Genomic DNA, 25,670 nt, shown 5'->3' on the forward strand with positions numbered 1-25,670 from the left:
CTCCGGGCCGCAGACTCGGGCGGCCTGCCCACACCCGGGCGCGCGGGCCGAGCGGGCGGCCAGGGAGGCGGGCGGTGGGGCCCCGGCCCCGGCCCCGGGCAGCGCTTCGGCGAGGCCGCCGGGGAGTCGGGGCCGCCGGCGGGGGCCGCGGGCCAAGCCGGAGTGGCGACGCGAGAGGAGGGGAGGAGGACGTGGGGTGGGCAAGGCCGGGGCCGCGGGCGAGTTCTGGGCGAGTCGAGAGGGCGCGAAAGAGGGGAGGGGCGCGGGAGCGAGGGAAGGAGCGGGGCGGGGAGGAGCGGAGCGCGGCGGCGGGGACGGAGGAGGCGCGCGCCGGGTCCCCGCGCCGGGAGGGGGCCGGGGGCCGCGGGGGCTCGAGCGGGGCCTTACCGAGCAGCGGCAGCCGGCCGCCGAGGCGCGCCAACGCCGGCATGGCCTCTGGAGCCCGGGGTCCCCAGGCCGCGCCGGCCCAGCCCTGTGATGCCGCCCTCCGCGGCGCGCCCCGCGCTGCAGGTGGCTCGCTTAAGGATGCGCGTCACCGACCGCAAATTCCCTCGGACTGGTGCAAAGTAAAAGGGGGGGAGGATCCCTCTCCCCACCGTCAGGGGCTGCGCCGGGGCGCCGGTGCCTGGCGCAGCGCTGCGGCCGAGCCCACGTGCCCGCCGTGGTCCGCAGCCCGCGCTCCGCGGCGCCCGGGGCTCCCCGGCTCTGGCGGGGGAGACTGGGCGCGGTTCTGCCGGGGAAGTCGCAGGGGCTCCGCGGCTCCGGCTGGGGAGGACGCACGACAAGAGCTGCCTTGCCCCCGGGAGTCCCTGAACCCTCTCGGGTTTGGGTCCAGGAGCGTGAGGACAGCAGGGAGCCAGCTACCGTCCTCCCTGCGCGCGCCGCGGCCTCTGAGGCCGCAGGACGCGAGCTAAATCCGCGCCGCACACGGGCGCCTCTGGCCGGCGCGCAGGCGAGCGGAGGGTCGCGTTCCACGCTCGGTGGAGCCTAATTGCGGACTGATTTTCTTTGTCTCCCCTCCCATCTCCTAGATACCCAGGACCCAGTCAACAGCGGCAGCAAGAAAAACAGGCTCGGTTTCAATGTCAACCAAGGCAATGAGGGAGGCTAAAAACCAGCCATAGAAACCAAAGCAAAACACAAAGTGCACCTCCCGGGGATGTTTTCAATTATCCACTCCATAATTCTTGTTCTTTGGCGCGTAATATTGCAAGTTGAACTGATTTCCTTTGCTGAAGTTGACGATTGGAAAGCCCTTGAGGCTGGCTCTGATTCTGCCCTCAGCCAGCCCCTGACCTTCACCAGGAATTTGTCCTCTCAGAATCCCAGTTTCCCCACCGTCAGTGGGCAGAGTGGACAAAATGGTTTTAACGTGCCCCTAGGTTCTAGGAATTCCATGCTTTTAATTATTTTAATCATGTTCTAATCAAGGATGATAATTGACAGTGTTCCTTCTTGGCCATACAACCCTTTTCCTCAGCTGTAGTCTGTATAGCAGGATAATTTTCTCCCCTAGGGCACAACAGAAACTTTAGACGTGTCCGCCGTGGTGCAGCAGCCACTATGGAAAACAGTGTGGTGGTTTCTCCAAAAATTAAAAATAGAATTACCATGTGATCCAGCAGTTCCACTTCTGGGTATACACCCAAAACAATTGAAAACAGGGTCATGAAAAGGTATCTGGTACATCCGTATTTATACCAATATTTTTCACAATAGCCAAAAGTGGAAGCAACCCTGATGTCCACTCACAGATGAATGAATAAACAAAATAAAATGAGTGGATAAACAAATGTGATATATACATACAGTGGGCTATTATTCAGCTTTCTTAAAAAGGATATTCTTGAGGACATGCTAAGTGCAATGAGCCAGTTACAGAAACTGGTTCTACTTATGTGACTTTCCTGGAGTAGTCACTTTCCTAGAGACAGAAAGTAGAATGGTTGGGTTGGGATGGCAGGAGGGGAGATGGGGGAATGGAGAGTTGTTTAATGGGTACACAGTTTCAGTTTTGCAAGATGAAAAGCATTCTGGAGGTTGGTTGCACAACAGTGTGCATGTTCTGAACGGTACTGTACATTTAAAAATGGTTAAGATGGTGGTAAGTTTTATGTTATGTGCATTTTACCACAAGTAAAAGTTTAAAAAATTTTGTTTAAGCATCTACCTTAGGTCAGACAGAACTAGAGGAAGACAACGTGAGTTAAGTGAGGCATGAATAGATAAAAGCAATGAAACGGGTTGGTAATGGGAAGAAAGGTGGGCTATAAGCCTTCCAATTGCCGAGATCTAACGCGTTACCTTTTATTTACAGCTTGATTACTGCAAGCTTTCAAAGAAACTGCTGATTACAGGTTTGCAACATATCAGCTTGGGTGGGGCATTGTTCAAGGTCACAAAATCATGAAGATATTACTGCTTTTTTTTTATTTAAAGAATCTTAAACACAAGGCAGAAATCTCTGAGAGGGGAAAAATAGGAATGCTTTCTACGCACTTGATTCTCCCTGGAAATTGGTTGAGAAGATAATTCTCGAAAAAGCAAATTTTATGGCGGGAAACATTTCGGAGTATGAGGGATAGGCTAACGTTTAGGAGGTGAGAGGATGTCCATCGCTCCTGGAAGTGTGGCAGGAGTCCTATCTAACATGATACCCAAGTTACTCATCACAGCAACACTTTCAGGAAGGTAACCCTACATTATCTGGAGCCCTAGATTACATGACTAGTTATGCACACCCTTGTGTAAAACTTTGATTCCTGAGCTCATGACAAGAAGCAACCAGGAGGAATGAGATGAAAGAAGAAACAATAGAGAGAAGAGTAAGTTTGTTTCTGAGTTGAATGGAGGGTCTTGCATTGGCCCTACAAAAGATACATTTTATCTAGATTCTAGACTGCACAGCTATGGGTGAGTGGTCCTTCATCTCATAAACATCTTTCCAGCCCTTAAGTTACGCAAATCTCTCTCTCTCCCACTTCAAAACTTGTGACATATCTTCAGTGAAAGTCTATAGGTGAAATGCCTTAATGTCACTTGTAAAATATGAAGCTTTCCAGATAATAAGGGACAAGCAGAAGGAATGTTTGAATAGGAGTCCTGTGAATTCAGCTGAAATATCAACTGTACAGTACAATTTTACACATCTTTTATTATAGAGAATTTGAACCTACCAGTTGGCAAAATCTGACAATACCAAACATTGGCAAGATTTCAGATCAATGGGTAACTCTTGTCTGCTGCTCATGGGAGTCCAAATGGGTGTAAACACTGTGGAAAATAATTTGCCATCACTTACTGGAGTTGAAAATGTGCACACCCTGTTCCAGCAGTTTCACCCTTGGGCATATGTACACCTTAGAGAAACTCTGCCCACGTGTACCTAGAGCCATGAGCATGAATGTCCATAGCGTTATCATTTTTAATATCTAAAAATTGGGGAAGTCTAGTGGGGTGGGAGTATAGCTCAGTGGTAGGGCATGTGCTTAGCATGTGTCAAGTCCAGGGTTCAATCCTCAGTACCTCCATTTAAAAAATTGTATAAAAATTTTTTAATTTAAAAAATTGGCGAACCATATGACATGTCAGATCTCAAAAAGCTGTTTAAAAATGATACAAAGTCTGAGAACTACTTCAAAATAATTTGAGGTGGGAGGTTTTAGTGGAGGAGTCAAAATTGATCATGAGTGACTAATATTGAACCCAATTGATAATTAAATAAGCTCATTACAATTCTCTTAGAAGTGTTTTGTAGTAAAAAGATTTGGGGGGTAGGAGGGAAAGGCTTTGAGAAGACTGATTAGTGAAGTCATCCTGAATGTGTAGAAGAGAACTCTTTCCTGGGACATCATCTGTCATTTTACTAACCCGCCTAAATGAGATTAACTGTAGCATAACCGTGGGAACTGTTTCCAAGATGGAAACTTGGTGGCACACAGGTGAACTGCAAAACTCTGATGGCAGAATTTCAAGATAACTGTTTATGTCCAAGATGATTTCAAAAGAATTGTCTCCTTAGAATTCTAGGCACTGGATAATGGATGACTTTGCGCTCCTAGCTTCCGGTCCTTCGCTGGGGATCTCTGGTATTCCTTGCCTTCTGGTGCATCACCTTGCTCTCTGTCTTCGTCTTCACATGGCATTCTCCCTGTGTGTCTGTCTCCATGTCCACATTTCCCCTTTGTATGAGTACATCAGGCACATTGGATTGGGACCCACTCTCATGACCGCATTGTAATGTGATGACCCCTGTAAAAGACCCTATCTTTGTATAAGGTCACATTCTGAGGTACAAGGGGTTAGGACTCCAAAATATTTAGGGGGCAGGGGAAGGGGGAAGGAATTTAATGCACAACAGACAGGTTTCAAAATCAATGGCTAGAAATTAATCCATGTGATTCTCCTATAGATTAGTTGTTAATTGCTATATTAAAAAGATTTCAATTTGATATTGTTTTTACACAGAAATATAGCATGGCTAACTTAGAAGTTAACACAAAAATAGGAGAATTAAAAATTATACTTTCAAAGAGTGTAAGGTAAAAAGGATACAAACTATATGGTATGACCCATGTTAGGTTAAAACAAATAAAGAAGTATATATCTGCCCAGATGACCGGAAGGCAGTACACCAAAGTGCAAACTGGTCATCTCTGACTTGCCTTAGGAGTGAGTTGGAACTAATTTCTCCAATTAGAAATCTAAGGCTCAGAGCTGTCAGGCAATACGCCCAAGGTCTTTCAGCTAGTAAGAGGCTGATGGAATTCAGATTGGCTTGCATCACATCCCCTGCTTTTAACCATTTGCCTCAGTATAATAATTGCTACCATCTGAGTGCCGACAAGTTGCCAAACAATGTACTAATCACTTTACAACTAGTGTCTCATTTAATTCTAATTACAATGCCGTAGGTTAGGTACCATTATTTCCATACCAAAGAAGTCTAATATGAGCATAAAGTCTGAAGCTGGGAGAGATGGATGGTTCAAGAGGCCAAAGGACGGAGATCCTAAAAAGAAGACAAGTTGTGAATGTAATGACTTAATGACTGCTGTGATGACTTAATGACTACCTGGCCCATCTTAAATTGCCCCCAAAATAACTAAGGATATAGAGGAGTTGAACAAGATAATTAACAAGGAAAAAGTTAACATATTTATTTGAATTTATATCTTAACAAGCCGAGAAAATATCTCCATTTTGGACTTCTACGGCACTTTATAAATATTGATGATATACTAGGTTACATCAATTAATCTCAAAAGCATATGTTATGCCCTCTGATCACACTACAGTAAAGCCAAAGGATTAATGATCTATAATTTTATTCCAAGATCTTAGAAGTTTCTAAACACTCTGCTAAGTAGTATTGGGCTCAAGGAGGAAATCATGAATTCAATTACCAGCGATATATAAAATACTGAAAATAAGAACAAAATTGATAGAATGGGATAGAGTTTTAGCCAACCAAGAAAGTCTTACAACCAGCTAATTAACGTACTTCACACAAATGGACTAGAAAAGAGTGGGTCTATGGGATGGGGATGAGGAGGGAGCAAACTTAGTCTATTCACATATCAATGAAGGACCAAAGGTGACTCTACTGTGCTGGTGTCCAGTAGAGAGGAAAGGCCTTCGAGGAGCCACAACCCTGCAGGGGTAAGGGTAAAGGGACTAGTTGGTGGGGGAGGGTGGGATAGCATCCTAGATCCCTCCTCTGTAGGGAGCCAGACAAAGAGGACTTCAGGAAGGGCAAAGACAGGCAGGCCAGCTGAGTGCAGCTTGGCCCAAAGCCTAGCAGTGGAATTTTTAGAGACTGAAAAAGGACTTACGTTTTTATCCACAGGGCTCATGATTACCAGAGGCTGCTAAAGTGTAGTAGGGCAGTTTAGCTGGGGTGTATAACACATCCAGACCAAAGAGCAGAAAGGACTGATCAAAAGAAACCAAGAATTGAAGACAGATAGCAAGTGTTGGTGAGGATGAAGAGAAATCCAAACCCTCATACATTGCTGGTGGGCGTGTAAAATGGTGCAGCTGCTTTGGGAAACAGTCAGGCAGTTCCCCACAAGGTTAAACATAGAGTTACCGCATGATCCAGCAGGTCCACTCCTAGGTACATACCTAGGAGAATTGAAAACATAGGTCCACACAAAAATCTGTACGTGAATGTTCTTAGCAACTTCATTAATTATAGCTCCAAAGTGGAAACAACCCAAATGTTCACCAACTGATGAATGGAAAAAATCTGGTGTATCCATAGAATGGAATACTATTTGACCAGAAAAAGGGAAGAGAGATACTACAACCTGGTAAACCTTATTTTAAGTTAAGTGCAAGAAACCAGTCACAGAAGACCACATGTGATACAATTCCATTAATATGACATGTCCACAATAGGCAAATCAAGAGAGATCAAAAGTAGCTTAGCAGTGTTTTAGGGCTGGTGAAGGGTGTGTGGTGGGAGGTGGTACAGATGAGGAGTGACAGCTGGTGGGTCTAAGGTTTCTCTGGGATGGTGATAAAATTCTCTTAACTGAGGTCATGGTGATGGTTGCACAACTCTGGGAATATAATATCACCACTGAGTTGTACATTTTAAGTGAGTGACTTTGGTGGCATGGGGATTTTATCTCAGTAAATGTATTTTTTTAACAAAAAAAAAAAAAAGGAAGAAAGAAACAGAATTATATGTGTGCAAAAGTCAACAGCAGAAGTAACCTTGGGTTTAAAAAAGAAATCATTTGATTCAGGATCCAACCCAACTAAGGGAACTCTCCCAGCCATCTCATACGGTTCTCAGAGAAGGGGGTTGAGAGCTGTCCTAGACTCGTTCACATTTCAAGAAAACAGTAACTAACAAAGAGTTCTTATGTTGTTTTTGCAGAGTTCTGTGCCTCTGTTTCACTCACTTTTTGTTCTTTTTTCCTTATTTCTCTTGTAGTTTCTTGAAGGGAGATAATTCAAAAAAATGAAAATGTGTTTGTGTCTGATAACAAGATGATAACCGTAAAGCTGGTGACATTTTCTGTTCCTCTCGGGGTCCAGGTGGTGAGTCGGCGGAGCAGATGATGATGGAAGAAAGGAAACAATCTTCAGGGCAGGGGAAAAAGTCACTCCGGCTCAGTGTCAAGAGGTCGATGGAGGAAAAGGGAATGCTAATTAGTTATCGGTCGTACATTCTCCTGCACAAACCTGTTCACCTAGGGTCTTCGTGCTGCTCCCTGCCTACCCAGGGCACTTTCCTCTTTATCTCTTTCTCCACACTCCTCCATGCCCATGCAAAGCTCGTTAGCCTTAGTTTTTATTCTTTCAGACTTCTCTTAGAAGGTAGCCAGCTAAGCTGCTAATGTCTTGTTAACTCCAACCATTCTCTCTTATGGTCCTACCTCTCAGATAATACCTTCTCAATCTTCTTTGCTGGCTCCACCTTCTCTCTCTGTCCTGGAGTTAAAGCCTTCTCCCCACTCTCCCCTCCACCCTCCGGGTCATCACGTCTACTCTTGGTACCCTCTCAATGCCAAAGATTCCGGGTTCTCCATCTGCAGTTTCTCCAAATTCATTATGTTCTACCTGGTTGCCATGTCCTGATGCTTGGTATTGTTTCTGGAATGAAGCATCTCCCCTTCCCACCATTTTCCTTACCACTTCCAGTCTGCCTAACTCCTATTCCCCAACTAGATTTGTTCTGGACAGCTCAAACTATCAGCCCCACCTCCCCGCAGCTGTGAGTTAGGTATAGCCTGTAGTTCCCCATGACTGTATATGGCACTGTGTTTGACCCACTACTATCCACACCCTTAACTTGTACTCCTAGACCTTAACGCAATGACTAGCATGTGGTATGCTCTCACAAATCATTAACTATTTGTTGCATGGCTTGTTGAATTTTTGGACAGGTTTCTGAAACACTTTTTATTAGTATAAAAATTTTCAAACATACACAAAAATTGAGGGAACAATATAATGATACATGTATCCATCACTCAGTTTCAACAGTCACGATCATTCCGCCATTCCTGGGAATGGACAGAATTCAAGAGTCAATAAAAATATATTTAAAAAAAGAATCTTTGGAGACAGCACTTTAACTATAAAAGCTTACTTCGATCAGGAGAATTTCAGTCACTCTGGCAAGCTGGTAAGGAAATATTTTGGAGCAGGTTGGTTTTTAAGGGGGAGGAGGTCTTCAAATCAGAGTCTACATTTTCAAGTAGAGAGGAAATAAGAGAAATAGTTATTTTTCCATTCCTTCTTTCATTTATTAAATGCCTTCTTTGTGCAAGAACCTAGGTGAGACTCCGTTTCTATATACAAAGAGGTGTGTAATCTAATATGGCTTGACAGTCAAATAAATAAATACTTGCACCAAAGTGTGACAATGGCTTTGACAGAAATGTGGCAGGCATAACAGGGTCACAAAGGAAAGTGTGGTCAATTCTCTATAAAACATTTCCTCCACCTCTGGGTCTTAGAAACCTGGCTTTACCCACAAGGAAACTGCTTCGTCTGCAGTCCTCTCAGATGCTGCTTATTTCCCCAGATTCTGTACACAGTCGGCCCTCTCTATCTGTGGGCTCTGTATCCGAGGGTTCCAAATGCAAAGATTCAACCAACCATGGAGGGAAAATACTGGAGGCAAAAAATTCCAGAAAGTATCAAAAAAGCAAAACGAAATTAACACACCCAGGCAACTATTTACATATCATTTGCAACGTATTTACAGCTCTTTACATACTATTTACATGTATTTGGTATTATAAGTAATCTGGAAGTAATTTAAAGTATACAGGAGGATGTGCATAGGTTATATGCAAATAGCAGACCATTTTATATAAGGGACTTGAGCATCCTCAGAATTTGGTATCCGTGGGGGTCCTGAAACCAATCCCCTGTGGGTACTGAGGGACACCTGTGTGGTGGAGCCTGGGATGTGGGCATTCTCCTAGTTCTTCATTGTCACTTCTGCACTATTATCTCTTTCTTTTTTCTCTTTTTCTAGCAGAAGTATATATCTTCAATATCCCTCAAAATTGAAAAGTACACACTCATACACAAATACCTGTAAGTACCAACTAGTAACTGCTGACAATTTAATGTTAGTCCATCCAAATTTTTCTCTATGCACGTATGTATACATAGACATTTTAAAAAATTAATATTCTTAGAAAATAGGAGCATCTTATACACACTCTTTTATAGCTCGCTTTTAAAAAAATCAAATGCTGTCCACATTGATTTTTCTACAAAATTATTTTTAATAGTTAGAAATTCCATCATATGGATGAATCATAATTTATTTAACCAATCAGTGTTTTGGGGACATTTTACAGCTACTTTTATTTTAATTAATATTCAGTTATGGTTGCAAATTTTAGAACTTAGCTTTCTGAAGCTTTTGAGCTCAATGTGCAAATCTTACTTTATTTATAAATCTAATATGGTTTGTCTTGTAGTTTAAAGCACTCATTGTTACTTGTACTTAGTAAATATTTATCTTATAAATTTAAATTAGTCATTATAATTTATTATTAAATTCCCCTAAACACTTAGCAGTTTTATCCAATTCTCCTAGACATTTCAAACCATAAGTCACACATTCAGTAAAATTATCCCTCTTTAGCACCTCAAATACCTAATAAAGCCTAATCAAACTTCCTCAGCATTTAGAGTATTTACACTCATAATAAAGCAAAACTTGTAGATTTGACGATCAGATTTCCTTAAATGCTTAAACATTGATTATAAATTTAACCATTTAAATATTTCTGTGTATTTCACTTAAAAAAACCTAAATCTGTCAGATTCTCTTAAGCATATCAAATATCTCAAAGTCATGAACAAAACATGGAAATTATAACAATGACTACAAAACTTATTACAACACCTAGACAAAAATATTAACATTATGATTTGGCATCTTTTTTTTTTTTTTTTTTACCATCTAAAAACTTATTTTTAGCGAGGAGGGTATAACTTAGAGGTAGAGTGGGTGTTTAGCATGCAAAAGGTCCTGGGTTCAATCCCCAGAACTTCTACTTAAATAAATAAATAAATAAACCAAGTTACTCCTCCCCCAAAATAAAATGGTTAATTTAAAAATAAATAAAAACGGATTTTTACATTTTCCCAGAGTTGCAAGTTTACTTATCTGACAAGAGAAGCTCAGACCGGCTGTGATAGGTGCTTAGAATCACAGATTATATAGTTGGCTTCAGGAGGTGAGAACCTGGGTGCATCTTTCAGAATAACTCACACAGGCCAGTCTCTGTTTGGCTGATCACTTCTTCAAACCATGTTTTTGGTTTTTTTTTGGTTTAAATTAAAATCCAGTACACTCTGTACTCCTCTTGACCACTGCCACCCTTCTCTAACTGTAGCTTCTTACACAACTTTTCGTTTCCTGAATCAAGTTGCACCCCCATCTAGTTACTCTCTTCATTTCTTTGCATCTCTCCATCCAGCTGTTATGAAGTTGTACACCCGTCCAACCATCCACCCTGGAAGAATATTCACACCATTGCCGCCAACAACTTTGATCAAGGTCTACCAGTCCATTGTCATGGTTACACCTTGAAAATCCTCTACCTCTGAAAACTTAAATTTCAATATACCAATCCTTCCAATCCTTCCCTGGTCTGCACCTCATTCAAGTCTGATCAGATTTTTGTGATTAAAAATCTGCTGGGGTTAGTCTGGAAGGTGAGCTTCAGTAGAACTTTAAAGGAAGGAAAGGGAAGAATATGGTTTGACAGAAAGAAATATAAGGGCTCTGTCATCAATCTGAATGATTGCTATGTGCTGGCCCTGTAGGGAGAAGATCCCTGGATGAGTCTGGTCACAAAGGAAAACTCCTGTCAGGGTGTATAGTGAGAGCAGAGTTAGTTACATGGAAGGAGGGGAAGCAATTTTATATGAGCCCTTTAATCTGAAATGGGGATTGGGTGTCATTCTCAGAGCAGCACGTTTTTGTGCCCTGGAAAGGCAGCAGAAATACTTAAACCTTGCCAATAACATGGAAGAGTCTTGGGGGGGACTAATTTTACTCGCCTATGAGCAAAACCACTCCTGGGCACCTCTGGCTGTTGATTTTTAAAATACAAGTTTCAGAGAATTTTAATGATGCTATTAAGACTTTAGGGGATGGGCCATATTTTATATACTTTGGGATTTTTTTTCTCGTTAATCATAAACATAATTCTAAAAATCCCAGTGTTTCAGCAAATAGTCACCAAATGTCTACAATATTATATACACAGGTATCAAAAACATTTGGTTACATCGGCAGATTTATGGTTAACGATGACGAAAGAGTCACTGTAACTAAAGACTTTCCTTGAAATCGGTCTCAGTTATTCAAAGGATCATTAACCAGTTTTGGTTAAAGTTCAAATGGCTCACAACTAACGTGCTCCTTGTGGTAGACAGCCTTTAAGATGGTCCCAAGGGTCATCCCACCTCCTGGTACTCATGTCCTTGTGTAATAACCTCCCCTGAAGGTAGGCCAGACCTAATGACTCACTTCTAACACACAGAAAATGGCAGAAGTGACTGGATGCTGTTGGGAGATGAGGCTACAGGATGGGTGAGGCTTGCATCTTGCCTGTCCTCTCTCCTCTCTCATTCGTGCTCTAAGGGAAGTCGGCCGCCCTGTTGTAAGCTGCCCCGTGGAGAGGCCCAGCAGCAAGGAACCAAGGGCTTGGCCAACAGCCAGTGAGGACAAGCGGGAGGCCTGTCAGCAGCCGCACAATGTGAATTCAGAAGGCGATTCTCCCTGAGTCAAGTCTAGAGTGGCCTGCAGCCCCGGCTTGACGCAGCCAGTGGGAGACTAAGCCAGAGGGGCCGACCTGGCCACGCCCAGATTCCTGGCCTTGGAGGCCAGGAGATAGCAGCTGTTCCTTGTTCTAGGCTGCTAAATTTGGGGGTAAACGGTTAAGCAGCAATAGATAACTAATACGCCCCCCTTTCTTAGGGAATTGAAAAATGCCCGGGACTTTGTAAAGCAGGAAATTATTAAATTCTCCGAAAGGAGAAGTTGAAGTGGGTTTGAAAATAAAGAATAGTGAGAATTTATTGGAAATTTACTGGAATTTACTAGTAATTGTATAAAAATAATTATATTTTTATTCTAACATCAATTTAAAGTTTCCCTTGGGCTGCCCTTTTTTAGGAGGATGAATGCATTCGTGTTGTTCCATCCACATTTCCATCTTTAGGTCCAATAGCCTGTATCTGTGTACTGGTTGGGATGTCTGGTGTGACTGATGGCTGAAAAAGCTGATGAGAGCAAATGGCTCCGGCTAACTGAGACTGAAGTGGTTGCTTTCTTGAGATCAAGGAACAGAGGAAATCATCTTTGACTCCACCTTAGAGGTCTCTAGCACAGAGTCATCTAACAGAAATATGATGCAAGCCACGTATGTAATTTGAAATTTCCTAGTAGCCACACTTTTAAAGAAAAATAAACAGGTGAAATTAATTTTAATAATGTATTTTATTTAGCCCCAAATATCAAAGATACTATCATTTCAGTATGTAATCAAGACAAAAATTAATTAGCTATTTTAGTGGGTTTTTTTTGGTGTGTGTGTACAAAATCCAGTGTGTATTTTAGTTACGGTATATCTCAACTTGGATGCTAAATTTGTATTTATAAATACTTGAACTGTATTTGCATTTCATAAAATTTAGAATTGAAAAAGTTGATTTACGTACCCAAGTTGTTTCAAACATACTTAAAAGTTTTCCAATAACTGAATTGAATATCAATTCTTAAAAACAAATTGATTAAACTTAAACACATACATTTAAAAATTTAATTCCTTGATTGCACTGATCATCTTTCAAGTGCTCAGCAGTGACAAGTGACTGGTGGGCACCATACTTCACAGCACAGCCCTGGTGTAGAGTCCACATTCAATAAATAGTTGCTGGGTGAATTAATTTTGCAACAATATTTCACCAATTAAATTAGCCATGAATTAAAGCAAAAGACTGCCTGAGATTTCTTCCAGAAAAAGAATTGTTAGGAATAATTATGTTTGTAACAATCAGAGAATTTTCAGTTTTATGTGGTTTTACTTATATTAATACCTGCAGACTGACTGACAGTATGATCTGCACAGTGAAATTTGAAATCTGAGTCATCAGAGAGTCCCTCTGAAATGTTTAACTTCTTTGATGACACTCATTTATTTGTATTTTTGACTCATGCGATAATTTGGGAGATATAAAATTGGGAGTCATTAGTCTGTGGATGGTATTTAAGCCATGGGACTGCTGAATGAGGTCACCTAGGGAGACAGTCCAGAGGGAGGAGCAAAGAGAGCCCAGAACATAGGATGCCCAAGTGTATTCGCATAGTCTACGAGAAACTAGTCTTCTGAATAGTGGACTATAGCAGTGGGCAGGTTTCACTTTCCATTGGTTCATAATTTCATTCATTCATTCATTCTTTTATGTAGATCTATCACTTTCTAAGTCCTGGGATATTTTTTCCCTTGTCAGAGCCAAAGGGAGGATCCACGTTTGGGGGCAACCTAAATCATGTGTAATTTGGGGAACATTCTTTTAAAAAAATCTAACTTTACAAATGTCTATAAAATTAGACACAAAAGTAAATATTTATTTAGAATTGGAAAAGATCTTCCTACAAATGATAGATTTTAAAAAGTTGACAAATACCAGAGATGTCACAAAATCAAGGCAATTTTATTTCCATTTAAAAATTATTTTAATTAATAATTAACAGCCTGACATATGTGTATATTAATTTTTCCTACCTTTTCTGGCTGTATAATTTTTTAAATTGAAGTATAGTTGATTTACAATGTTGTGTTAGTTTCTGGTGCATAGCAAAGTGAATCAGTTATACATATATATATTTGGCTGCATAATTTTTGATTATCTCTTTTCATGGCATTGCTTTTAGAAAATCATGTTCTATAGAGAGAATAGAGAGAGAATTGAGTCTTTTATAAAACAATCAAATCTTTTTTATTACTAGGTTAAAATTTCTGCATCACAACTCATGAGGTTATGCCATGTCAGTTTTTAGAACCATTGTCAAACTTGGGAAAATCTCAATGAAATTTTTTGACATATGAGCAGTAAGATTTCAGTGCCATTTCCCTGCCTTGGTGCCAGTTTTGCATGCCATCTTGTTTAGAACCACCAGACTTTGTCATGAAAGGATGTATAAGATACATATTAAGAATCAATTCAATTATAGAGGCATAAAACATGTAACTTCACACGAGACATGCTTGCCATCTGTAACACTGCTATAGGCTTTGTCCAGCAAACACAGGGATTCTGACAGATTCTATTTTGGGTCACTCCCATTTTTAAAAAAATGAATGGGTTGTTTACAGTTGTGTAAGTTGTCCAAAAGGAGAAGACTTCCTTTTTTGTTTTCTTTTTAAATGGAGGTACTGGGGATAGAACCCAGGACCTTGTGCATACTAAGCATGTACTCTACCACTGAGCTCTACCCTCTCACCAGAAGACTTCCATTTTCACTAGGTGTTGATGAGAAGCAAAGCCTCCAGTTTACAATCTCACATGTTTGATGGCTGGAGGAATTTTCTACAGATTAGGCTCCAGATTTGCACATTTTCAATCTTGTTTCTCCTCCATGACCTGGATACTGCATGCTCTGTAAAGCAATGTGACCTCTGGTCCTAGATCTTTGTGTCGTGGTTCATGGCGAGCTGGCATTGGGAGGTAGGGGTGCTCTTGGGAGCCATTCCTATTACGTGGATGACGATCAATGACTTTATTATATGTGGAAGTGACTATGAATCCCATAAATATATCCCACTTACACCTAAATTACATAAATATATCACCAACATAACCCAACACAAGGGGAAGTCTCAATGGAAAGAGACAATTGTTGTAGCTCTTGTGATTAAAATATATCACTTTTGAAAATTATATAAATACATGTGGCCATGGGAACACAGTGTTGGGCCCCTCCCAAAGCCTTAGCAGGGTGCTTTGCAAGTTCTACCTCATTAGTTTCGCAGTAAAACTACCTCTGGTCAGAGCATGAAATCTTCAAATACAGAGATGTGAATGCTTACAACTCGATTCCTCTTTTATCCTCTCCTTGCAGGCAGAACAGTTATTTCCCTCTCCTGACACCCTCCTGTCAGCTAGTCTTAGGGAAATCTCAAGGTGGTGGTTTGAGTTGCTGCTCTGGAGATACTGATGGCCAGTATTCTTTTCTTCTTTCCTAGCATGTGCATACTGAGAAGAACCATTTTTGCTCCCGAGTATAGGTCTTTCTCTTACAAACCTTGACTTTTAAAAATTGCCATTTATTATTAATGGTACCAGATTAAATAATTAATAAGCATTTACTTTTTGCCCAGAATGATTATTAAGTGTACATAATCCTACTAGAATTGTATGCTGAGGAGACAACAGTTCTAGCTGTATGCATTAGCTTTTAAGAAAAATTTGAGCCCACAAATGCTGGCAAGTATCTTGTATATGACTATCAAAATCGATGTCCTCTAAGAATCTTCCCTTGCACATATGCTTAATTCAAATCCCAGGGGCAGTAAAAACCCACAATTAACTATTCCTCTAACATTAGTTACCACAACTATGTCTCTACTTTGATGATTCTTTACTTTTGAAAATGATAATCAAATTTAAAAACTGCTCTCTAGCATGAGAATACCTTTAATGAGGAATTATATCTTCTACGTAATATGCTCAACTTTCCTTGATGCACTATGAATTTTTGGCCTAAACAAAAATCACCTAATTATACACACCTGACTACAGAGCAGTTACCCCTACCTGGGAGAGAGAGAACAGAGAAGGGAAAGCGGAGATAGGTGGAATGGGAGGGATGTATTTGGGGAAAAGGAATAACAATGTTCATTCTGCTGGAGAGATAGTATGGGGTACTGAAAACAGAGCAGAGCTCTCAAATTTAGGTTGTCTAGGTTGAACATGGCTCTCTGAACTTAGCTGTATGATCTTAGGTAAATTATTTAACTATTCTTAGCTTCATTTTCTTTTGAAAATAAGGGAAAATATTTGAGAGGCTTCTTGGTGAATTTGATGGGATGGTAGTGGGAAATCTTCATTAATACTTAAAAATTGTTTCAAAAAGATGCTTGAACTTCAATGTTCACAGAAGCTCTATTTACAATAGCCAAGACATGGAAGCAACCTAAATGTCCATCAACGGATGACTGGATAAAGAAAATATGGTGTATATGATATATATACGCATTTTTTTCTAGTATTGGCCTACAATAAACAATGTTTCTAGGAATAATGTACATGCCTTTTGATGCACATGTATGCATTTCTATTGGGAATTCACCAAGGGGTTGAATTTCTGTGCCTGCTAATGTTTAATTTAATAGATATTGCCAAACTGTTTCCCAATGTAGTAACAATTTTAACTTCCAGTGGTAGTATATAAAGATTTCAGCTACTCTACAATTCTTGATAATAACACTTGGTATTATCACTTAAAAAATTTTAGCCATTTTGTCATCTATGTTGTTAGTATTCATTTTTGTTTTAATTTTCATTTTGATTACTAATGACATTGAAAAATCTTTTCATATGCTTATTGGCCTTTTGCATGTCATCTTTTGGAAAGTGCTTTTCAAGTCTCTTGCTAATTTTTCTATTGGGTTGTTTATCATTGTCTTATTGATTGGAGGAGATCTTTATATACTATGTTTACAAGCCCTTTATTGGTTATACATGTTATAATATTTTATCCCACTCCCATTTTTCACTTTAAAGATTAAGATGTTAATTTTAATGTATTTTTCATGCTTTTCCCTTTTGTTAATGTCTTATGTCTTGTTCATGAAATCTTTGCTACGTCAGGGTCATGAAGATAGTCTATCATGTGTTATTTTCAAGAAGATTTATGGCTTTAATTTTAAATCTGTAATCTACCTTAAGTTTATTTTTCTAAGTGGTGCGAGGTAGTTTCAAATTTCTTTTCTTCCCCCCCGACTCATATATAGATATTTAATCAAACCAGCATCACTTATTGAAAAGACAACAGTTTCTTCACTGATCTGTAGTGAACAGTCTTTCTCTCTCTCTCTCACACACACACACATACACACATTCTATTTGGGTTTAACTAAGATTGTACTAAATTTGTATAGTAATTTGGGGAGAATTGGTATCTTTTTAATATTTCCAATCTGTGAACCTGCTATGTCTACTTATTTAGATAATTTTAATCATAATTCATGTTTTTCTAACTGGCTTTATGGTTCTATGTTTTGAGGTCTTCCACACATTTTATTAGAATTGTTTCTAGGTATGGCTGTATAAATTATATCATTTTTAAAATTTCAGTTTTCTGATTTTTGCTGGTACACAGAAATATGATTGAATTGTGCATGTTGATCTTGTATCGACAATCAAAAATTGTGTATCAATGATACACATACATAATTTCTGCAGCTCTTTTGTTTTATCTCTTCCTTTCCAATCCTTAATTCTTTTTTTCTCTCCCTTTTTATATTGGTTAGAATCTCTGGTACCATGTTAATGTAAGTGGTTATAACGGGCATCCAACGTCCTGATTTCCAAAGGAAAACTTCCAACATCTCACCATTAAATATGCTATTTGCTATAGGATTTATTTTTTAATAGATACCATTTATTAGGTTAAATATGCTCTTTCCCATTACTAGTTTGCTATGGGTTTTTTTATTTTTTTATTATCATGGGCATTCAAAAACATTTCATAAAATGTTTTTTTCTGTGACTATTAAGATGATTTTTCTCTTTTATTCTGTTAATGTGGTAGAGTACATTGATTTTCAACTATTAAACCACCCTTTCATTCCTGAATACACTCATCTTTTATTATCAGGGATTATTCAGGATCAGCAGAGAACTGCAATTTGGGGTCTGCACCCATGGCGAGCCACGTGGAAGTAACATAAAGCTATGGCCACGTGACTAAGTTATAGAAACAAGGGTTGAAGTAGCTATTTCTTGTTTTGATTTGAATATATTTGTGCATATTAAACAACTTTTTCCTCTCCTCTCCCATTCCCCTGCCATTTAACATGACTTGTGTTAAAATATTTAATAACAGTAATTAACCTTATAACATAGTATTTAAGTTACAGGCTATTAGGAGAGTGTGATTCAGCTGGGAGTGAGTATCACCGAAAGATGGACAAGGAAATTTTGTATCCTCTTTTGGGGACAGAATTGCTTGCTTTAAGTTTATGAAGGTTAGTTGATCATCTAAGCTGGAAGCATGACTCTACTATTATTTTTATTTTTATTTTAAGGATATTTAAAGAAAAAGAATGCAGACACCAAGTTGATAAATCATGGACTGTGGTGGTTTCTGTACTGTCAAATTAGCCAAACTGGAACTTGTATTTAGCAGAATTTATTTCCCAGTATGGTTTCCATTAGTGCTGACCACAAGAGGAGTTTGTGTGTGACCCAGAGGGTGAAGATGAAGAGCCGCCAGGGCAGGGCACCAGGCACTGTGGCCGCCTGCACACGGGTTACCATGTGCGAGCTGGCCTTCCTGGTGCGGGGAAGTGCTGGGGCCTGAAGTTCCTTCAGCTTCTTCTTTCAGCTTTTCTGATTCCTGGGCCAAGTGCACGTGCAGTGCCACAATGACCACTGAGGTCAGTGAGAAACGGATCAGGTTCCAGTTTGTCCTCGGGAATCCTGGGTGCCCTTTTCGGCTCCAGGTTGCCCCTGCCCTTGTTCACGTCCAGCGGTCCTTCCACACTGTTGGTTAGGATGACCCCTGGTGGCTTCAGCTCTGCACCTGATGCAGACGCCGGCGCTGCAGGGACCCCCCCCCCCCCAGTCGTGGGGTCTCTGATCTCTGTAACAGGCCCCTTGTTCTTTATCGCTCATAGTGCTTTTGCGTCTTTGATGGAATCCTGATACACATACAGTTTTCTTCTTTTCTTCCTAATCCAAACTGAAAGTCTTTGTCGTTTTATTTTCCATTAACCTTGTTTCCACGTTCTGTTTAAGAGTCTGGGGAAGAACAGCTGAGACCCCTCAGGGTGGTTCCTACCCCTTTGGTGGCCTGAGCAACTAACTCTAATGAGATGGTTGCAGTTCAGGAGAGCAAGATCACAGAACATGGGAGTTTAGAGAGCCTAAGCTGACTCATTTTGGGGCAAGTCATAGAACTTTATAGATCTTTTCAAAGTCTCAGAATCCCAATATTAACATAATATCCTCATTTTAACTGTTTCACAGGATAGTTGGGAGGAGAAGTGAAAAACACGCCTAGCTGCTTTTGTAAGCTGTGAAACATTATGGAATTTGAAGCATCATTACAGCAATTGCCAACATCATCATCATATAAGTTAAGGGATGCATGAGAGAGACAGAGAGAGCTAAAAGAAATAATATTAAAGGTAATAAAAGTTATAAGAAGTAGAATGCCTTCTATACAGAGAGGTGGTTAAAATTACTTTTCAAATAAAAACTTTGTCTACCTAGTGGCAGAGAGATAATTTTCTCCATGAGGTTCTCATTGTATCATTGAATCCTCAGGACAGTCCCATCAAGTAAGGATTATTTCCATTTAAAAAATTAAGAAACTGAAGCTAAGAGAGGTTAAGAGATTTGCTAAAAGCCACAAGGGTATAATGCAGTAAAAACTGTTTCAAATCAGTTATTTTAATTCCAAATCCAGTGTTCTTTTTTGTCTCATTAACATTATATTTCATGTTCACCATATAAGCTTAAAGCTCAGAGGATAACTTGTGAATTGTCTGGAATTATAATAACTGAATTACTTGAAATGTTATTTCACAAATATTTCTGCAAGGCCTACCAAGCAGGTGGCACTGAGTGGCAGAGGCAGAGGAAACATTAGCGAGGGGCTAAAAACGCAGGAAAAACAAGAGAAAGAGGTGATTGGAAGCCAGGAGAGAGGAGTGCTGTGAAAATGGTTAACGCCATTGAATATTACAGAGGAAATATAAAATGGCTGAAAAGTATGTAATAAATTTGCTAACTATTATCAGTGGTGGCTCCTGTAAAAAAATATTTTAACATAGGAAGGGCAAATGTCAGATTAATCTTGATTAAGGGATGAATGGGAGATGAAGAGACTGGCTATGAATGGATGATTCAAATAAATTGCTCGTGAAGACAAGGCAAAAGAGGGAAACCAATGGGAATTTTTAAAATAAAATTTTAATTACAAAAGCAGGCACACCTTCTTCTGAAGTGTGAAATATTACAGATGAAATCCTCTTTGATCACTACTCCCGACCCCCATCTTGTTAGCAATTTAATGTTTATCCTTCCAGTCTTTTCTGTATACATTTATATATATTCTTATAGGAAATATTTTAATGGTTTTACAGAAAAGGTGCTATATTACACATATTTATCTGCATTGTGCCTTTTTCATTCAACAATAGGTCTTCAAGGATCATGGTACATATAGACCCATCTATGAACATGGAGGTTATTTCCAATTTCGCTATTATCAACAATGCCTCGAATGCGCACTGGGTGTATGCCTCTTTGAGCACTAAAGTGCTTTTCTAGGGGAGATACCAAGAGCGGCACGGCTGGGACTAGGGTATAGATGTTTAACAGTTTTATAAGTATTGCCCATTGCCCTCCAATGTGGCTGTATCAGTCAGCCTGCTTACTAGCAGTGTTTGTTTCTGGGACTTTTAAAAACAGAACAAAAACACTTTTGTTTCTGATAACAAGACGTTCACAACAGGAAGGAATAAAGGTCTTAAAAATTATTTAAATTTACATATCCATATACTAAGAAGAGGGTCAGAAAAGAGAAGATATTGGATGGGGAATGACAAGATTCCTAAGGAAATGTCAGAGGAGGTTTGGAGCAAAAGGACTGTCCCAGGTGGAAGGAGCCCCCTGTTCTGATGAGCTGAGGTAGCATTTCCTTTTTACGGCTGGACAGAAATAGAAAGCAGGGTAGCATGGTCGGGATGGCAAACTGAAGAATGTGGACAAATTTTAAAACAGAGGGAAAATCAGAAAGCAGATGACTTGGACAGTGTTTCTCAAAGTAAAAAGTGTTCTGAAAAAAGTGGTAAAAATTTTGGTTAACTCTGCATATTAAGTCCCGCTTTTAGGGAATTATAACATATCAACACATTAAAAGCTCTGAAAAAGACCTGAAGTAAAGTTGCTTAACTCAGTTTCCCAAAGTTTTGCAACAACAGAACTTGTTTCTTTGTGTAATACTGATTAATATACTCTTAAACCAGACTTCCATGAAATATACTTTGAGAAACACTCGACTAGTGAAAATTGAAAGAAATGACCAAGTGTTCAGCTTATCTTCATAATTTATTTGAAAACAAAACGAAATAAAAAATACAGAGAACACTGTAACAAACATCCGTGTACTCCTCAGCATTAAAAGGTTTAGATTACACTACAAATTTAATGTTTATTTTTCTATTATAGAAATAATATATGTTCATGATACAAATCTGGGAAATAGAGGAAAAGTTAGGAAGAACGTACTGTCATCTTACCACTGTCTTAAAACCACTGCTAATGTTTTAAGGCAGTTACTTTAACCTTTATTTCTATTAGAGTTTTACTGTTTACACCATTACAATAAAACAGCATGTGCAATTTTGTATCATGTTAAATATTCACACTGTATCATAAACACTGTTGCACAATTCATGGCTTTTTAATGGCTCCATAATATTCAACGTGGACAGTTTACTATTTAACCATTCCCATTTTAGAATTCAGGTTGTTTTCAACTTCTCTTTTTTAGCTTTCATAAGTAATATTGCAGCATAAAACTTGTTATTTAAGGTTATTTTCTTAGAATGTATTTGAACTTTAGTTCAATAGTTCAAAGGTGATGTAAATTTTAAAGGCCTTTGAAACAACCTTGCTAACTTGCTCTGAGGAGGCAGGGTTGAGGGGTGGGTGAGGTTGTATCATCAGTGATGTATTAAAGTGCCCGTTTGCTTTTTTCTCCCTCATGTTATTTTAGGTTTCATTTTGTTAGCACTGCTCCATGTTTCCAGATGATGGAAACTGACAAATCCTAACCTGTCATTTATCACATTATCTATCCTCCCTGTTTTTGCAACACATTGCAGATCTGCTAAATATGCTATATATTTCTTCATCTAGGCAGTAGATAACATTTTTTTCCCTAAAAATAGGTTAAGGACAGTCTAAAGGAGGACAGTAAAGAGCAAGCTGACAAGTATCAATTCATCAATACTCTGGATATTCTTTAAGGAGAGGCAAAGCCAGCTTTATTAACATTTTGATTATGACTAATCAGAATACTAAAGTCACTTAATCATGGAATCTGAGCCTACTTTTCTCCATCTTCTTCACAAGGATTTAATAGAACTCTGTCAAACGTGGTACTCAGTGTGGTACTGAGGAATGATTTACTTTATCTTTGGCATTTCTCTCACGATTGCACTAACTCATGACGACAAAGGCTGTATCTGACACACTTCTGTGTATCAGAGCCCAGCGCAAAACTTGCTCAGTACACAGTACACAGTAGATTCTTGATAAAGGTTTGAATGACATGCTTAATTTGGCATGAATTTAATGAATCTCTGTTGTCTCAGCACAGAACCACTTTCCCTTCCAAGCTATCGATAGACATATATGCTCATGTAGAAATGGTAAAATGTGTAATGGGAAGAGCACATGTTTTGTAATCAGAAGGTCTGAGATTAAGCCTTGGCTTTGCAATTTACAAGCTGGTAACTCCAGGCCTGGGTTTGTTCATCTACAAATTGGTGATAGCCCATCTTCCTTACTTTCCTCATGAGTTTCTTAAGAGAATCAATTTTTTCTTTTTAAAGGGAAATCTGATGTCATTTCTTGACTTTTTAAAACCCTGTGATAACTTTCTATTGCCCTCAAGAAAAAGTCTAATCATTTAACATGCCTTTCAAGGACTTCTGTGTTATGGTCCCTGCTCAATTCTCCACTATCACCAATCTAACAATCTAAGCTCTTTTTCACCTCAAAGCCTTTTGCACAAGCTGTTTGCTTTGCCGGGAAGGCTCCCTCCTGTACTCATACGTTAACTACTAGTAGCAGCAATACTACTACTAGCTACAACCTACTGAATATTTACTAAGCATGGGACACTTCATATACATTATTGGTTTCTATTTTATGAAACACGTATTATTCTTACCTGGCTTAAGGATTAGGCACAGAGAAGTGAAGCAACTTACCCAGAGTAACACAGCTATTAAGCATAGGCACTGGGTTGCAAAACTCAGATCTGCGTGAATTCAAAGCAGATATTCTCAACTCTTTACTATTAAAGTATCAACTTCCTCCAGGAAGTCTAGCATCTTTAATATCCTCTAGTGGTTAATGTCATAAGGTTAGCACCTAAGACACTGGTTTGTAATCACCTGTGAATCTTGTGCCTCTCCAACCAGAGTATAAACAAGCCATCTGAACTCAGACAAGACTGCACCTTGTTTACTTCTACTTCCCCAGCTCCCAGCTCAGTTCCTGGTACACGTAATGGGCATTAATAAATATCTGTTGAATACATATACATGTGAACATGTTTTTAAACAGAGACATAAGACAGTTACTACTATTTTGAATTTGGCTAAGGAACATCACCATGCTTACCCGTTTGCGGTCTATGGACTCCACTTCCCCCCTTTCTGCAGCATGGCACCCCAGCTTACATCCGTTCTCCTGCGACCTCTACTGTTTGCCACAACTCCCCAAATACTGCCAGCAAACATCCCCCTTCCAACTGCCTTTTTAGAAAACCCTTCACAGAGGAAACTAAAATGTTAAAATTATTTTTCCTTCATAGCAATTCTTTAAAATCCCTGAAAATTTAAAATTGCCTTTTTAAATATGGCAGAGCAGAACATCAGAGACCACTGAGGCATAAACTACACTTTAAAAATGAATTCCTCATCAAGACGGAGCTGATTGGAGAAGAGAAACCAACCGCAGTTACAAATGAACCTTCTGCCGCTGTCAAGGCAGCCTCGTTCCCAGGTGGCATCTTACTTTTTCACAATATTTTACTGCAGGCTTTCAATAATATAAATAGAGAAAACAGGTGCTGCACTCAGCTGGGGGTTTGACTAAATCAACCTTCTTCGGTTCGATTTTTGGATGAAAGGCCCAGAAGTTAACGCAATCAGTCCTGTAGTTCTCAGCACCCTCAACTGGAAGGAAAAAGAGGGTGGTGAAAAAATGAGGGCGCGGAAGTGTGGCGAACAGACGAAGCTCTTCTTCAGACAGAGCAAGGGCTTGGCTCCGTCCCCAGGTGCGGACCGTCAAAATGACCGCTCACATTGTTAATTTTGCCTTTTCAATTAAAAAAAATGACGTCTGGTTTTCTAAGTAAGAGGATAGACAAAAACGGAAGGCATTCGTCTCGTGAGAACTTGGCCAAGCGGCTCGGCGGACCTCCCGTCCAACCGCCGCCGGCTCGCGGATGCCCCGGGGGCCCGACGCCCGGCGAGGCTTCCCTGGCGCTCTCGCTACCCACAAGCCCCCGCGCCTCGCCGCGCAGGCGCAGCAGCGACGGCCGTCTCAGGAAGAGGAAAATGGAATAAACAACTCGGAGGAACCAGAGCGCGAGAGAGCGAGTGGAGGCAGAATTTAAAAATAAACCGGCCCCTCTGCCCTCCCCGCCCGTCCGCCGCCGCCGCTGCCCCTCCCCTGGCCCGCGCCCTCGGCGTCCCCGTCTGGGCCCGCGCGCCCACCCCGTCGTCCCGCGCGGCCCCTTTAAGAAAAGAGAACGAGAGAGTGAGTGAGAGAGAATCCCAACTCTCCCCCTCCCCTCCCTCCTTCCTACCCCCTCCTCCCTCCCCTCTCCCCTCCCCCCGCTCCCCGGGCGGCTCCGGCTCCCGCAGCGGGACAGACCCACCCGCCCAGGCTTTTCTCCGGCACCGGCGGCGTCCTCCTCCCCTCCCCGGTCTATGGTGGCGACGGCGGCGGCGACTCCTCGGGCGGCAGCGGAAGACGAGGCTGCGGCGTTGCCATGAACAGTGGCGGCGGCCTCCCGCCCCCCTCGGCCGCCGCCTCCTCTTCCTCCCCCTCGCTGGCGGCGGCAGTGGCCCCGCCGGGGGTCGGGGGTGTCCCCGGCGGGGCGGCGGCGGGAGTGAAGCTGAAGTACTGCCGCTACTACGCCAAGGATAAGACTTGCTTCTACGGGGAGGAGTGTCAGTTCCTGCATGAGGACCCGGCCGCCGGGGCTGCCCCGGGCCTCGGCCTCCATAGCAACAGCGTCCCCCTGGCTCTGGCGGGCGCGCCCGTGGCCGGCTTTCCGCCCGGAGCGGTCCCGGGAGGGGGAGCCGGGCCGCCGCCGGGGCCCAAGAAGCCTGACCTGGGGGGCCCGGGGGCCGGAGCCGCGGCCGGCGGAGGAGGTGGCAGCGGCGTCCTCGATGGACCGCGGTTGGCAAGTGAGTGTGGTCTGGGCGGGAGGGCGGCCTCGGCCTTGGGGCGGCGGCGGAGGGAAGGCCTGGGGCTGGAGGGGGGCCGGATGAGGCCCTGCGGGCGAGCCCGGCTCGCGGGTCCCTGCCTTCGCCTCCCTGGGCGGTCTGGGAGGCCTAGGCCCGGGCTGAGCCCTCCGTCCTTCTTCCCGCTTCCCCTCCCCACAGCCGTCGGCGAGCCCGGGAGCGAGG

The 25,670-nt window shown here is 41.4% G+C and overlaps 2 protein-coding genes across 13 annotated transcripts in view; one reads left to right on the top strand and one right to left on the bottom strand.

Annotated features, from left to right (window-relative positions):
• FLT3 (fms related receptor tyrosine kinase 3) overlaps positions 1-24,527 on the bottom strand; it is an 85,001-nt gene extending 60,474 nt beyond the window's left edge. Inside the window, exon 1 of one of the 2 annotated variants that reach the window (XM_074377971.1) lies at positions 6,915-24,527. Coding sequence is in view for 1 of the 2 variants with exons in the window: in XM_074377970.1 (XP_074234071.1) it covers positions 388-430 (43 nt within the window). In the remaining variant the exon portion in view is untranslated. Of the gene's footprint in view, positions 1-387; positions 971-6,914 lie in introns of those variants that run through there. The other variant, XM_074377970.1, reaches the window with a different exon arrangement.
• A 68-nt stretch (positions 24,528-24,595) lies between these two features.
• Positions 24,596-25,670, top strand: part of PAN3 (poly(A) specific ribonuclease subunit PAN3) — a 112,808-nt gene continuing 111,733 nt past the window's right edge. For 3 of the 11 annotated variants that reach the window (XR_012511613.1, XM_074377980.1, XM_074377979.1), the window contains exon 1: positions 24,597-25,448. Coding sequence is in view for 9 of the 11 variants with exons in the window: in XM_074377980.1 (XP_074234081.1) it covers positions 25,028-25,448 (421 nt within the window). In the remaining 2 variants the exon portion in view is untranslated. Of the gene's footprint in view, positions 25,449-25,670 lie in introns of all 11 variants that reach the window. The other 8 variants (XM_074377973.1, XM_074377975.1, XM_074377972.1 and 5 more) reach the window with 6 other exon arrangements.

This window comes from Camelus bactrianus, chromosome 14, assembly GCF_048773025.1.
Source record: "Camelus bactrianus isolate YW-2024 breed Bactrian camel chromosome 14, ASM4877302v1, whole genome shotgun sequence".
In the NCBI taxonomy this organism is placed as follows: domain Eukaryota; kingdom Metazoa; phylum Chordata; class Mammalia; order Artiodactyla; family Camelidae; genus Camelus; species Camelus bactrianus.